General features: G+C 40.2%; 1 protein-coding gene across 2 annotated transcripts in view; it reads right to left on the reverse strand.

Annotated features, from left to right (window-relative positions):
• Positions 1 to 14,273, reverse strand: part of rab5b (RAB5B, member RAS oncogene family) — a 35,375-nt gene continuing 21,102 nt past the window's right edge. Inside the window, exons 5-6 of one of the 2 annotated variants that reach the window (XM_012956732.3) lie at positions 11,107 to 11,200; positions 1 to 2,826 (exon numbers count right to left, since the gene is read on the reverse strand). In XM_012956732.3, the coding sequence (XP_012812186.1) occupies positions 2,711 to 2,826; positions 11,107 to 11,200 (210 nt within the window). In that variant the 3' untranslated portion in view covers positions 1 to 2,710. 2 annotated transcript variants of the gene reach the window in all.

The following is a 14,273-nucleotide window of genomic DNA, read 5'->3' on the forward strand; positions in this document are numbered from 1 at the left end:
GAACACTTATCACACACGCAGAGGCACATGCCTGCCATGACACCTGCTGCATAGGACAGTCTAGAGAAAAAGGCTCGAGCCAAGATTTGGTACTTGGTGGCCTGGAAAGATTCATTGCCATCAGGTAGAATCACCTAAAAGGTTCAGTAAACAGTCAAGAGATTTAGGGTTTGGAGAACAGTCTTGAATGAGCAAAAAGGCAATCCAAATATTGGTGAAACGTGAAGGCTACTAATATTATGAATAGGGGTGGCAGCAGTCTGGACTGTGCAGTTTTAAAGTTATATATCAGAATTTAAACATCTCCACTGATAGCAGATGCATTATTCACCCATGAACTAACGTACACTGCTGAATATAGCCTTTTGCAATGTGTACATGTAATCACATGGTACAAGGGAGAATATAATGAGAACATGGCATCCATCGGATTGTAGACTGGGTTTAAAACTAACTGAAAAGATATTTCCTTATCTTCTGATACACGTAAAAGTTACTACTTTATGGCACTGCAGTTCAGGTTGTACTAATAAAGCTTTTTCCAGTTTCAACCTCATGCAACTGTACCATGTAACAATTGTATCCCTCAGATGAAGGCACAATTTAACTCCACCTTTATATACAAAAGAGCAGTCCCAAGAAATGTACTGTATCCGTGCCAAAAGACCTCCAAAACTTCCAACCAAAAAAAACTCTTTAGCGTTAGAACCAGTTGTCAAAACTGCAGTCCTCTAGTCAAAGGTTGAGAGTTGTAGTTTAACAGTTGGAAGGCCACAGGTTGGACATATCTGCTTTATCATAACAGAGAAAACACTCTAGTGCAGAGAAAATATTTTTTGTTTTAAGAGGGAAAAAAAAAAAAAAAGGCATACACTGGCACCTATAAAGCACTGGCAGCTCTGGGTTTTCCCCATAGTAAAGCTGTTAGTTTTATGGTTCATGTGAGAACACAGCCATGTCTCCTGTAAGACACAAACAGAGCCCGGTAAAATCCCCCCACCGCATTACACAACTTGCACAATAGCAAGGAAGCTATGACTGAACAGAGAAAGAGCCTGGTCGACGGTAAGCAAAACAAAAAAGAGTACAAAAACATATTGTAATTTGGTGTATATACCTCAACAATATTACAAGTAGATTCAAAGTACAATCTAGGGGTAATTGTATGTGAAGAATCTAGTGTTGCTTTTATTTTACTGTCACTGTAAATACACATGCCATTTACACTGGGGAGACCCATGTTTGGAGTGTACAAAGAAGCATTAATATACTGCATGTTTCTGATCAAAGATTTTGTTTTCAAAAGGTCCCACAAACCTACTCATGTGCTTTACAGAACAAATAGGTAACTATTGGCTTATTAGTGACAAAGGGTCAGGAGCCTGGAAAGCACTGTGCTCACAACAAATTCCCCTTCAGTGCCAAGTGGCTCACTTTCTCCACTGTTTAACATGATCAGAAACCTCACAGGCAACGGTTCATTTAAAGGGGTTGTTTTCCTTAACTTTTAGCATTCTGTAGAGTGATATTCTGAGACAATTTGCAATTGGGTTTCATTTTTTATAATTTGTGGTTTGAGTTATTTCTCATTTTCTTGAGTAGCTCTCCAATTTGATATTCAGCAGTTATCTGTTTGATAGCGTCCAAATTACCCTAGCAACCAGGCACTGATTTGTATGAGAGACTGGAACATGTATAGGATAGAGCCTGAATCCAAAGATGAGTAATAAAAATATAGTCTTATAGAGCATTTGTCTTTTTTAGATGTTGGGGTCAGTGACCCCCATTTTAAAGCTGGAAAGAGCCAGGAGAAGAAGACAAAACTCAAAAACTTTAAAAATGAAAAAAATGAAGGTAAATTGAAAAGTCTCTTAGAATTAGCCATTCTTTAGAACACTAAAAGTTAACGCAGATATGAACCACCCCTTTAAAATTCTTCAAACAAAATTCACAATATTTATTCAATTGCTCTTGATGTTTTTCGGCCAAAGCAGTAAAAGTTCATAGTCAATGGATGATTTACCAGCAGTCAAAGTCCAGACACACAAATAACAGACATTGGTAGCTGGGTAGCTCTGCAGCAAAAAAAAGGAAAAAGTATATATCTATATGTTTACACTTTGTATCTTCTGATCTCAAAGCATGAAGCTCCGCTTATGACTGAAGATCTGATGGACAAGTAAAATAGCTTAGTCCTGCAAAATAAGGAGAAATGGAGAAAAGGCAGAAAAAATGGTAGAAAAAAAAACAAAGGCTTAAATCAAACCAAAGATCAATACCAAAGTCACTATATGCATCTGTAGTAAGTGAGTAGTAAGTGTTTGCTGCTTTGTATTTTTCTCCTTTTTGCTCTTTTCAGGAGGTGTAGTCAACAGATGATCCTTCGCTTCTTAACCAAGAGTAGTCTGTGTGTTTTGTTGGAAGCGGTTTCTTTTTATTTTAAACAAAGCAATATACCCAATAGTGCAGTTAGCAGGGAGCTCTCAGAGGGCGGTGGTGGTGTGGGAGGTGGTTGGTTAGGTTTCAAAAGCACATTGGCTTGTTTTGTGCTGTTATCCGATGGTGAGTAGGAAAGCAAGAGTGCAGAAGTGTTATGTCCTGGCAAGAGTGAGGTGCTGAAAAGGAGCTTAGTAGTAATTCTGGAGCATATAAGGGCAGGTGTAGGAATAGAGGTTTTAATCTTATCTTGGTTCCCCTGCTCTTTAATCTATCAGTTGCTGCAGCACTGGCTCTTGTTCTGCTGGGTCTGCTCATGAAGATCCACACCCCTGCTCCTGCCAGGTGCACCACTAGTGTTCTGAGGTTCGGTTTTTGGCAGCTTCTTAGCTGTAAAAGACAGAGAGAGAAATACAAATCAAACTTATATGTGCGTTTTAGTTTAAATACATAGCACTGGTTGTCTTTTGTCCCTAAAGTTCCCCATACTCTGGCAGATCCCCTCGCTTGGCAACATCTTCCAGGGTAATTTGAATTATCGAATTATAATGACGGGCATAGGTAAAGTCGGTCCGGGGACCGCATCAACGAGCTGATGCGGCCCCTGATCCGACTAGATTTTCTAACCTGCCTGATCAAGGTCTGCCCGATTTCAGGTGAGCCAGCAAGAGTGACAGATTATCAATCTGATACAAAGAACATATATCAAGGAGTTGCTGTTTGGCTTGCAAACCTGATAGGGAACACTAAGGGCTCTGGTACACGGGGAGATTAGTCGCCCGCGGCAAAACTCCCGGCTCGCGGGCGACTAATCTCCCCGAGTTGCCTTCCCCCTGCCATCCCGCCGGCGAACATGTAAGTCGCCGGCGGGATGGCAGACGCGGCGGCGCGATTTCGGGAAATCGCCGAAAAAGCCTTGCGAGTCTTTTTCGTCAATTTGCGCGAAATCGCGCCGCCGCGTCTGCCATCCCGCCGGCGACTTACATGTTCGCCGGCGGGATGGCAGGGGGAAGGCAACTCGGGGAGATTAGTCGCCCGCGAGCAGGGAGTTTTGCCGCGGGCGACTAATCTCCCCGTGTACCAGAGCCCTAAGGGCTGTGACACATGGGAAGATATCTTCCTTGTCGTGGACGACTAATCTCCCCGAAATGCCATCCCACCGGCTAGAATATAAATTGCCGGTGGGATGACATACGCGGCGCCGCGATTTGCCGAAGTTTCCTCTCAAGACCAGAGAAATTTAAATATTAATTATGTTATCCTGTTAAAAGCTATTTCATCTCTGAAACAATCCATAACAACCTTAAGTATCTGCTCTTATCTTACAGGTGAGTGAGTTTGCCAGCTAGAAACGCCTTGTTCATTAGATTTTGAAGTCTCGCATCTGTTTTTTTTAAGGCAATGGCACATTGGTCCTTTTGCAGGGTTGTATTTTCTATATAATCACCCAAGAGACTGTGCCCAGGGCGGCCATTTAGGAAGGAGGCTCTCAGGTGCCTACATAGAAAAATGCTGTACTGCACATGTGCACATGGCACAAGTCCAAAGCTTAGGGCAGTTACCGAACCAAAATATACTGCGGGTCTGCTGGTTTGCTGCCTGCAAAAAATTGCGGGTGACAAAATATGTGGCCAATTCTGGGTTCTTGTGCCAACTAAAAGCCACAACCACAGCTGGAACAAAATTGCTTCAAGGCCACTTAATTAGAAAATCACACTCCCAGTGGGTGACAAAATGGCAAAAATACTGTCCTATACATTAGCATTACAACTGCGCTATGCTAGCCAGTTGAATTGCATAATGACGTACAATTGTGCAAGAAATATTGAATTACATAATTCCACATGTTAGGCTAACGTGATTCTAGTGTTGGTATATTTAAAGGTATTTCAGAAATTTCCCGCTTTACACATCCCTAAATGGATTTTGTTCCAGATGTAGGTGTGGCTTTATAATTGGCATTGCTGTGATCAGTTATTGCCCCCATAAGAACTAAACACTAAACTAAACAGAAGCCCTTACACATTACTGTTCCAACATAAATGCCCATTAAAACATATCTGGAGTTTAATAAAGGATATCTTAATAACCGGTAATCAGCTGGATTAGCAGTCATTACTTTGCACATAGGCAGCATAAATATACTACAGTATAACAATATAAGGCACCTGAATTATCAATTAATTGATAATAAAGGTGGCAATACACATTAAGATCTTCTCATTTGATTAGGTAGCCAAACAGATATTTTGTCCATACGCCCACCTGTGCAGGAAACTTTTGGCGACTTAATAAAATGAAGCGCTGCATGTGCCTTCCCACCAGCAATTTGGAAGCCAAGATTTAACCACAGGCGAGTAATCTCTCCATGCGCCACTGCCCTAAATCTGCTCTACCATGGACAACAAATCTCCTGAAAATATCTTGCCCTTTATATACCTGTGGTGATCCGGCTTAACTTTGGAAAATGCAAAAGAAGACAATTTCTACGTCTTCGATCCTTATCCAAATGTAACTGTAAACCATATTTTGCGAATTGTCTATATGTACACGTTAACCATTTTGTCTTTTATACACCTTTACTCTATAAAGCGCTGCGTGAATGGACAGCGCTATATAAATAATAATAATGGATTCAGCCAGACAGCTGCAAGTAATGTGTTTTACTTGTGGCACTTTGTGGTACCGTAAAATGCCTTCACTTAGCTTCAGATTTACCATGGGCGATAAATCTCCCCAAGTTCCTTAGGGCAGTGACAGATGGGGAGATTAGCCGCCCCACAAAAAATATTTGTTGCTGTGGGCGGTAAGTCTCCCCACAATGCCATCCCACTGACAAGAATGTAACTTGCCGATGGGATAGCATACACGTCGCTACGATTTCCGGAAGCCGCCTGAGGTTTCCTTTCAAGGCAACTTCGGGCAACTTACGGAAATCTCAGCGACGTGTATGCCATCCCATCGGCGAGTTACATTCTTGTCAGTGTTATGGCATTATGGGGAAATTAGTCGCCCGCGGCGACAAATATTTTTTGAGGGGTGACTAATCTCCCCGTCTGTCACTGCCCTTAGGCGTAAGCAAAAAATAATTTACAGAAAGTATTTCACCCCTTTGAAGTTTCCATGTTTTCCGGTCATAGAACATTGTATTTTAAGGGTCCTCCACCCAAAACTACAGTATTATTGGGTAGTGAAGGAAAATATAATTCTAAGCAAATATATTCATTACCAATGTTCAATGGATTTAAAAGTTATGTTTAAAGGGGAAGGAAAGGCTAAGTCACTTGGGGGTGCCAAAATGTTAAGCACCCTCAAGTGACTTGAATCGCTTACCTCGTACCCCGGGCTGGTGCTCCTGTTAGGAGAAAACCGCACCAGCCCGGGGCACCTGTAGGAAGCGCTTCCTCCTTCCGGCTTCCTTTCCCCTAGACTCCGAGTCTGGCGCATGCGCAGTAGAGTGAAAAAGCCGACTTCTCTGTTAAAGTTCGGCTTTTCACTCTACTGCGCATGCGCGCACAGCGAGAGAGGAAATAGGAAGCGATCGCTGCTACCCCGGGCTGGTGCTATTTTCTCCATACAGGGGCACCAGCCCGGGGTAGAAGGTAAGCGATCTAAGTCACTTGGGGGTGCTTAACATTTTTTGCTTGCTATTCTCTGCAATTGTGGTTCTGACTTTTGAATCAATGTAGCATTAGTCAGCTGATTAACAGGCCTGTCTTGACTTGAGAAGAGCTGACTTTTGCAACATTGGTTCAAGAGACAGAACCAGGCGCACAAAGAACAGAAAGGGACAGACAGACTTCCTTCAATACATTTACAAATAACTTAGTAATAATAAAGGAGAAGGAAAGGTAAAAACTAAGTAAGCTTTATCAGAAAGGTAAATACAGCCATAAGCACTCACAGAAATGCTGCACTGAGTTCCCTGTCAAAAGATTTCTTGTGTATGTAATTCCTGTGCCACAGACACGCAGCTCTCTGCTGTCTCCTCTCTCCTGCTCCCCCCTCCCTCAAGAATGCTAAGAACTCACTCCCCCCCCTTAGGAATGTGGATCTGAGCCAATCAGCAGGAAGCTGACTCATAGTCTTACTGAGCATGTTCACTTGATCTGGGTGTCTGTGCAGGAGTGAGGCATTATGGGAACTTTCTTTACACAGCTCAGCGTTTTTTCTTCCTGTTTGGCTTCTGATCATCTGAACAGGTGAAATATGGGGAGACTTAAGGGCACTATTGAGATAACTGAAGGTATGCCTGCAGCTTGGGATTAACTCTTTATTATCCTTTCCTTCTCCTTTAAAGTCCAAAGAAAATAATACAAGTATACTGGAATTTGCTTAGAATGACTTATTCCTTTTTAAAAAATAAAGAACTGTAAGCCTAGGTATATTTAGTGACTTGTGAATTTCCTTGTATCCAACCCCCGACTTGTTTCAATCACCTTTTCCTGAGTTTGCTTGAAGTCTATTTTTATCTTGATGTAGGTTCTGCCACAATACTGACTCACCAGCAGTTGGACCTTCCACATACACATGTACTGATACCACAATCACTTGAAACGCCTTGTCAATACAGATTTGCTCTCCATTGAATCAATTATGTGACAAAGAATTGGCTGTGCCAGTGATGATTTGGGTGTGTCACAATAAAGAGGTGTATACTAATGCAATCGGTTATTATATTATTACAATGCATTGCAAGTGCCAACGTATTCTGCAGCGCTGTACAACAAATGGGAGTTTTTTGGAAAACCCAGATGTAATTTCTAAAATACAAAACAATGATACATTCAAATTTAAGTGATGATGAAATTTGCAAATTCTTTGCATTTTTACATTGAGAAAAGTTATTCTTAAATTGTTGAAATATGTGCCTGCACAGTAGTGATGTGTGAATTGGCCAAAACCTGCAGGACCAGTGGATCGGGCAGGTTGGGTGCGGGTCAGACTGGAAAGTTCACTCTCCTACTCTGCCTCCCAAGATTCCTTGGCATGGAACCAAAGGTCTGAGCAAAAGTCGCATATAAAGCAGGAAGATGGTAGTACAGGTTGGGTCCTACAATGGCGACATTTTGAGCGTTAGTGTCAAGTGCGTGTTATGGTTTGGTGGGTCAGGGTTGGGTAGCGCGCATCACTACTGCACGTTTCAGAGAGTGGTGCCCCCTACCCATCTTTACTTCTGAGAGACTCCGCCTCTTTGGGATCTGCTGGTTTTAGCATTACACAACTTTTTCAGTCTTTTGTTGCCCCTGTCCCAAATTTTTTGGAACATGTTGCTGGCATCAAATTGAATACAAGCATATATTTTTCAGAAAACAATAACATCTCAGTTTAAAACACTGTCTTTGTACTACTTCCAACAAACTATGGTTTAAATAAATTGCAAATCCTCACATTCTCTTTAAATTTAGATTTTACACAGTGTCCCAACTTTTTTTTTGCACCAAAATACCGCACAACAGGACTTGTTTAAGCGGGATAAACCCTGCTGATTTTAATAGTAGCAAACCATGTAACGTTTCGGGGGGCACGCCCCTTCGTCCTTTGGATTGCCAACTTTTTTTTGGAAACCGGGTTGTATTATAGTGATGCCTGTGTTTGAATAATACACCTGTACACTTGAGTGCACAGTGCTACATACAGAAGATGTGTATAAATAAAAATATACATACATATATGTCAGAGACACATTTGCAACATTCCAGAGGCCCAAGAAATGACCTCCCATAAGCTACAGCACAGGAAACCAACCAGGGCTTTCCCCCTGAGTTATGGCATCTTGATCACTCAGACTGATATTTTATGGGTCACCTTACACAGATCAATGTACCTAGCTGACTATATTGTGCAGAGATAAAGGCATTTTTACTTAACAGAAAAATCAAGTTTAACGATGTGAATCTAAAATAACACACATTTTAGTCACCACTAAGCTTGAACTGGAATGCTGCAGGTAGTGATCACTGAGCCCTACCCTACAATATACCCTTCGGTGTAAACTCATAAACGTGGGAATAAAAAGCAAGTTTCCCTTTGAATAACGGGAATGTTACGATTACACAAGCATCAGATAATGTGAACCGCTATGCTGCGTGACTGCTGAATAGATTAACAAAGAGCAATATTAATAAAGAAAGGCGGAACAGAGTGCAATGTGTTGCAAAATGATTGGAAAGAGACAGTTCAAGTTCAAGGTTAGCAAACTCAGACATTAAATGGTTTCTCCGAACTTTGCTCAATTAAAGGTCCATGAACCATTTGCATTATTTGTAGTTGATACACAAGAGCATTTCTGGGCATGTCTAATGCCACTTATAGAAAATGAATAAAGCAAAAGATAAGAAAGTAGCAGCCATACACCCCCAAAGAGAAATGGAGAAGGCAACCCTGTCCAACAGTATTATACTTACAGTAATTAATACGAATACAAAGCTTAACTAGAAGCAAAGGCAAAGTCACTTGGGGGTGCCAACATGTCAGGCACCCCCAAGTGACTTTAATCGCCTACCTCGTACCCTGGGCTGGTGCCCCTGTTAGAAGAGAACCGCACCAGTCCGTGGTACCTGTAGCGAGCGCTTCCTGCTTCCTTTGCCTAACATTTTGGCACCCCCAAGTGACTTTGCCTTTCCTTCTCCTTTAAAGGGATTCTGTCCTGGGAATTTAATTTTTTTTCAACAAAACCCATCAGTTAATAGTGATTCTCCAACAGAATCCTGTTTTTTAAAATCTGACATGGGGCTAGCCATATTCTTCATTTCCCAGGTGCCCACAAGTCATGTGACTTATGCTCAGATAAACTTCACCAACTTTTTAGTGCTGTACTGCAAGTCGGAGTTATATCACCCTCCTTCCTTCCCCAAAAATCCAAGTCCGGCTCAGTCATGACTCCAAAAGCTTATCTGAAAGCAGTTCTAATGTGTAGCGCTGGGTCCTTCTAAAAGCTCGCCCCTCTCCCAGCAGCTAATCGGCAGAACAATGGGAAGGTAGCAAGATAGCAGCTTCCAGTAAATATCAGAATAGCACTCAATAGTAAGAAATCCAAGTTACATGGGGGTAGGAGAAACAATAGGTTACCTGAAAGCAGTTCTAATGTGTAGAGCTGGCTTCTTCTGAAAGCTCAGACTCAGGCACAATGCACTGAGATGGCGCCTACACACCAATATTACAACTAATAAAAATAAATTTATTAGCTCAAGAATAAAATTTTAAATGGTAGAATTAATATTTTGCAATGTGACCTGTGTAAAATAGTAATAACAAAACAATACCATAAAAATCATGACAGAACCCCTTTAAAGGAACTGAAACTAGGCAAACAGACAGGCTATGGATAATCAAAAATGTTTCTGATATAGTTACTTTCCACCAGCATTTTTCAGGAGGCAGAGAAATGCTCTATCATGGCCATGCAACAAGAAAGTGATTTAGAGTTGGATTTGATGTCAGACAATTATATAAGACTTTCACTAGCTCACACCTTGTGTACCATGAGCCAAACAGCACCCATTTTACTGCCTAGCGGATATGCTTTTATAACCGACCTCTACCCTTCAATATACCTTTCAGTGTAGAGTCATAAACATGGAAATATAAAACCTGTTTCACTTTAAATAACGGGAACTTTATGATTTCACAAGCATCATAAAATGTAAACCGCTATGTTGCATGACTGCTGAATATTGTATAGATTAACAAAGAGCAATATTAATAAAGAAAGGCGGAACTCTCTTGGAAAGAGAGTTCAAGGTTAGCAAGCTCAGACATTAAATGGTTTCTCTGAACTTTGCTCAATAAAAGGTCCATGAACCATTTGCATTATTTGTAGTTGATACACAAGATCATTTCTGGGCATGTCAAATGCCACATATAGAAAATGAATAAAGCAAAAGATAAGAAGGTAGCAGTCATACATCCCTAAATGGAGAAGCAAACCCTGTTTAACAGTATTATACTTACAGCAATAAGTACAAATACAGCACTTATAAAGATACTGACACGCCCCCTGGGATCATAGGATTCACAGTGCACCCGGTTAACGGTTCTAATTTGAGGTATTAGGGATACAATAGTACCTAACATTCCACAGATGCTGCTGGAAAATATAGCAACTAATAGAGCAAATTAAAACAGCTTAGAGTCTAAACCTGGAGTTGGAGACCTGCATGGGTCTGTTTTTACAGACCAGCACCCAACCCGTACCCGATTCCGCCCATCTCAACCTGCACCTGCTTACACACATTGTTTCCCCCAATCATACTACAAGTGGTTTTCATCATAGTAAAGTAGGCATTAGTTTTTGTTTCCCCCAAATGTATTGTCTACACTTCATCCACCTGGAGGGTACCCAGGGACAGAATATTAAGGATACCCTGACTGAATCCTGACCGCAGATATTCCGCTGGTATCTGACCTGCTGCGGGACTCCACATGGAGTACTGAGCTGCTAGACTCTAATAGCAAAGAGAGGAACATTAAAGGGTCAACTTTCATTTTAGAAAAATTGTCAAAAATGATAAAACAGAACATGATTTAAATGAAATAGGAGATAAATGAATATCTATTACTAAAGATTGTCACCACAACAGACTGGATGTAGTTTTGTTAAGATTACTGATAAAATATGCCTGCAATTTTTTGCTTTATTCATGCTGAGTAGGGGCCACAAACTCTTACCTATTGCAAGAAACAGATCATTGACGTTCATAGCGGTTTTGGCAGAGGTTTCCATAAAGAGCAGGCTGTTGTCATCTGCATATGCTTGGGCTTCCTGCACATCAACACAGAAGCAAATAACATTAAAATACAGACAGAACAATAAAATCTAGACAGACACATTCATACAGCTGTTTAAAGGAGCAAGTCTATGGGATAATTTACAGTCTTTTGTGAGCATAATATACAACATCTTTATGATGCAGAAAGAAATGCTGGGCAGAAAAGTTATTTTCATTTTATTTTGTTTGTTGAATTATTGTAAGACCCCGGTTTGTTATAAATTTAAGGGAATCTATTTGTGGAAAACTGTTTCCCCCACCAGAGGTGCCTACTAATAAAATACCATTTACTGCAAAAGAGCGACATGCCACCCTCGCCAGGAGTGAGCTCCTAATGCTGGAAGCCATGTTAGGTCACATATATGAGCCTCCTGGCTGCATGTTACATTATAGACAAGTGCGTAATAAGCAAGCTGGGACACTAAGGGGCAGATTTATCAAAGTGTGAAATTAGAGTTCACCATAGAAAAAATCACCCACTTTCTTTTCATTCCTAATGGCTGTGGCATACGCCATCCCACTGGCGTGAACATAAGTTGCCGGTGGGATGGTATACGCGGCGCCGCGATCGGCGAAGTTGCCTTGAGAGGAAACGTAGGTGATTTTGGCACTGCGTATGCGATCCCACCGGCGATTTACATTCTCGCAGGTGCGATGGTATTTCGAGGAGATTAGTCGCCCGCGACAAGGCAGATTCGCCACGCCCATGTGCCACACAGCCCTAAGGGATTTTTAAAAGCATAATTATCAAATGGTGAACACTAACTTTCACCCATGGATAAATACACTTCTAAAAAAAAAGCTAATTATTATACTATTATAGTATATACTATTATAGTTTATCTAACCTATACTTTGATCTTAGAGCAGTTTCCCCAAACTTTTTTACCCGTGAGCAACATTTTAAATATAAAAAAAGTTAGGGAGCAATTTGGTAGCCCAATGTAGACTAGCAAACTGCAAGTGGCTCTATTTGGCAGTAAACATGGTCTTTATGCCTCAAAAACTTGCTTTAGAAATCCAAAAGTGACCCCCTGCTTTGAGGCCACTGAGAGCAACGTTGGAGGGGTTGGGGAGTAACATGTTGCTTACTAAGTAATATTTTGGTATCATGACATTTAGAGACATTAAATGATAACCTATATATTTAGTGTGTGAATTGTTAGTTAATAATACAAGACCAGTGCTACCTTGTAATAATCCTGGTACTCTAGACATCTACAAGAACAAGTGGTTACAAATGGATATACTTGTTGCTACAATATTACTACCTGTATTTCTAAACATCTACAAAATGTGTTCTACATCTACAAATCCTTCAAAAAGTATGAATAAATACCATTTTTACATGCCGAAATCCACCTGCAAAACACTTCTTCATTTGAAATCCTGGCATGGGAGGAGGGACTAAAACATTGATGTTACAAATTGTAGCAACTTCTCCAGAGTTTACAGACAGCATGCAGGAACTACATAACCCATAATGCATTCCACTGTGATGTTCATTTCCTTATTGACATCACGTGGCCAGGGAATTGTGGGATTTGGAGGATCCAGGTGACAGTTGACTACTGTTACATTATTTTTTGAGTCTTAAAGTAGTCATCCAGATCAGCAGGAGAACAGGGGGGCAAGCTTATGTAACTGTTCCAAACCATAATATTAAAAATTATGAAAAGGCTGCATATTTTGAAATTATTGTATACAGGTACGGGACCTGTTACCAGAATGCTCAGGACCTGGGGTATTCCAGATACTAACAAAAATTATTTAAACAGTAATTAAACCCAATAGTATTGACTCCAGTAAGGATTAATTATATCTTAGTTGGGATGAAGTACAAGGTGCTGTTTTATAATTGCAAAGAAAAAGAAAATCATTTTTAATAATGTGAATTATTTGATTAAAATTGAGTCTATGGAAGATGGCCTTTTTGTAATTCGGAACTTTCTGGATAATGGGTTTCCGGATAAGGGGGTCCGATACCTGTATTGCAAAGTTTCTAGAAAGTATGTTTACTTTTAAAAAAGTTTAAGCTGTGTTTGGGTGGAGTTTTTCTTTAGGTGAATTGTTCCTCCCTGGACACTCACGGAACAAATTCCTAACACACTTTTTTCCTGACATTCTATTGTTCTTTATTATTGACCACTTATTAACAGTCAAGGAATTTGGGAACACCTAGCCCTTAGCAGTAGTTGAAGTAACAGAATAACCAGTGCAGTGTTTTATTAAGGGTTTAAAGAAAATAAATCTGAAGATAAGTGACAAACAGAGCATATTTTCATATGTTCCTCAGCAATCACATTTTAAAGCCAATAAAGTTTTATATCTAGCAGGGTTTTATAGGCACCAATAAAATGCAAGTAAGACCATAAAATGGATATTATTATTTACAATATGTGTTGGGGTTTCTTCTGGATGGGCACATATTGTCAGCTTTGAGTATCATATGGAACAAAATGCAGCAAAAAATTTGTATTAACTAATGCCAAGAACATACACTAAAACTAAGCCAAAAATTATATTAAAATTAACAACTACCTGTCATTCTGTACATTTAGATTTTGACCGTAAAACATTAAGTGTGTATTTTTTAACTGAATTTCTCCTGCATGTTGGTTACTTGCAATTAAACGTAAGCTTTTAGTATGTTATAGAATGGGCTAATCTTAGTAACTTTTCAATTGGTCTTCATTCTTTGTTACAGTTCAATTATTTGCCTTCTAGCTTTCAAACAAGGGTCACTGACCATAGCAGCCAAAACTATTGCTCTGTGAGACTTAAGTGTTATTGTTATTGTTACTTTGTATTACTTATCTTTCTATTTAGGCCCCCCCACTGTCCATATTCGTGTTTCTCTTTCAAACCACTGCCTGGTTGCTAGGTTAAATTGGGCCCTAGCAACCAGATAGTTGCAGACATTCCAACCTGGAGAGCTGCTGCACAAAAAGCAAAATAATTAAAAAACTGCAAATGATAAAAAATTAAGACCAATTGCAAATTGTCTCAGAATAGCACTCTACAACATTCTAAAAGTTAATTTAAAGGAAGCTTCCAGGCACTCTA

Source organism: Xenopus tropicalis, chromosome 2, assembly GCF_000004195.4.
Source record: "Xenopus tropicalis strain Nigerian chromosome 2, UCB_Xtro_10.0, whole genome shotgun sequence".
Taxonomy (NCBI): domain Eukaryota; kingdom Metazoa; phylum Chordata; class Amphibia; order Anura; family Pipidae; genus Xenopus; species Xenopus tropicalis.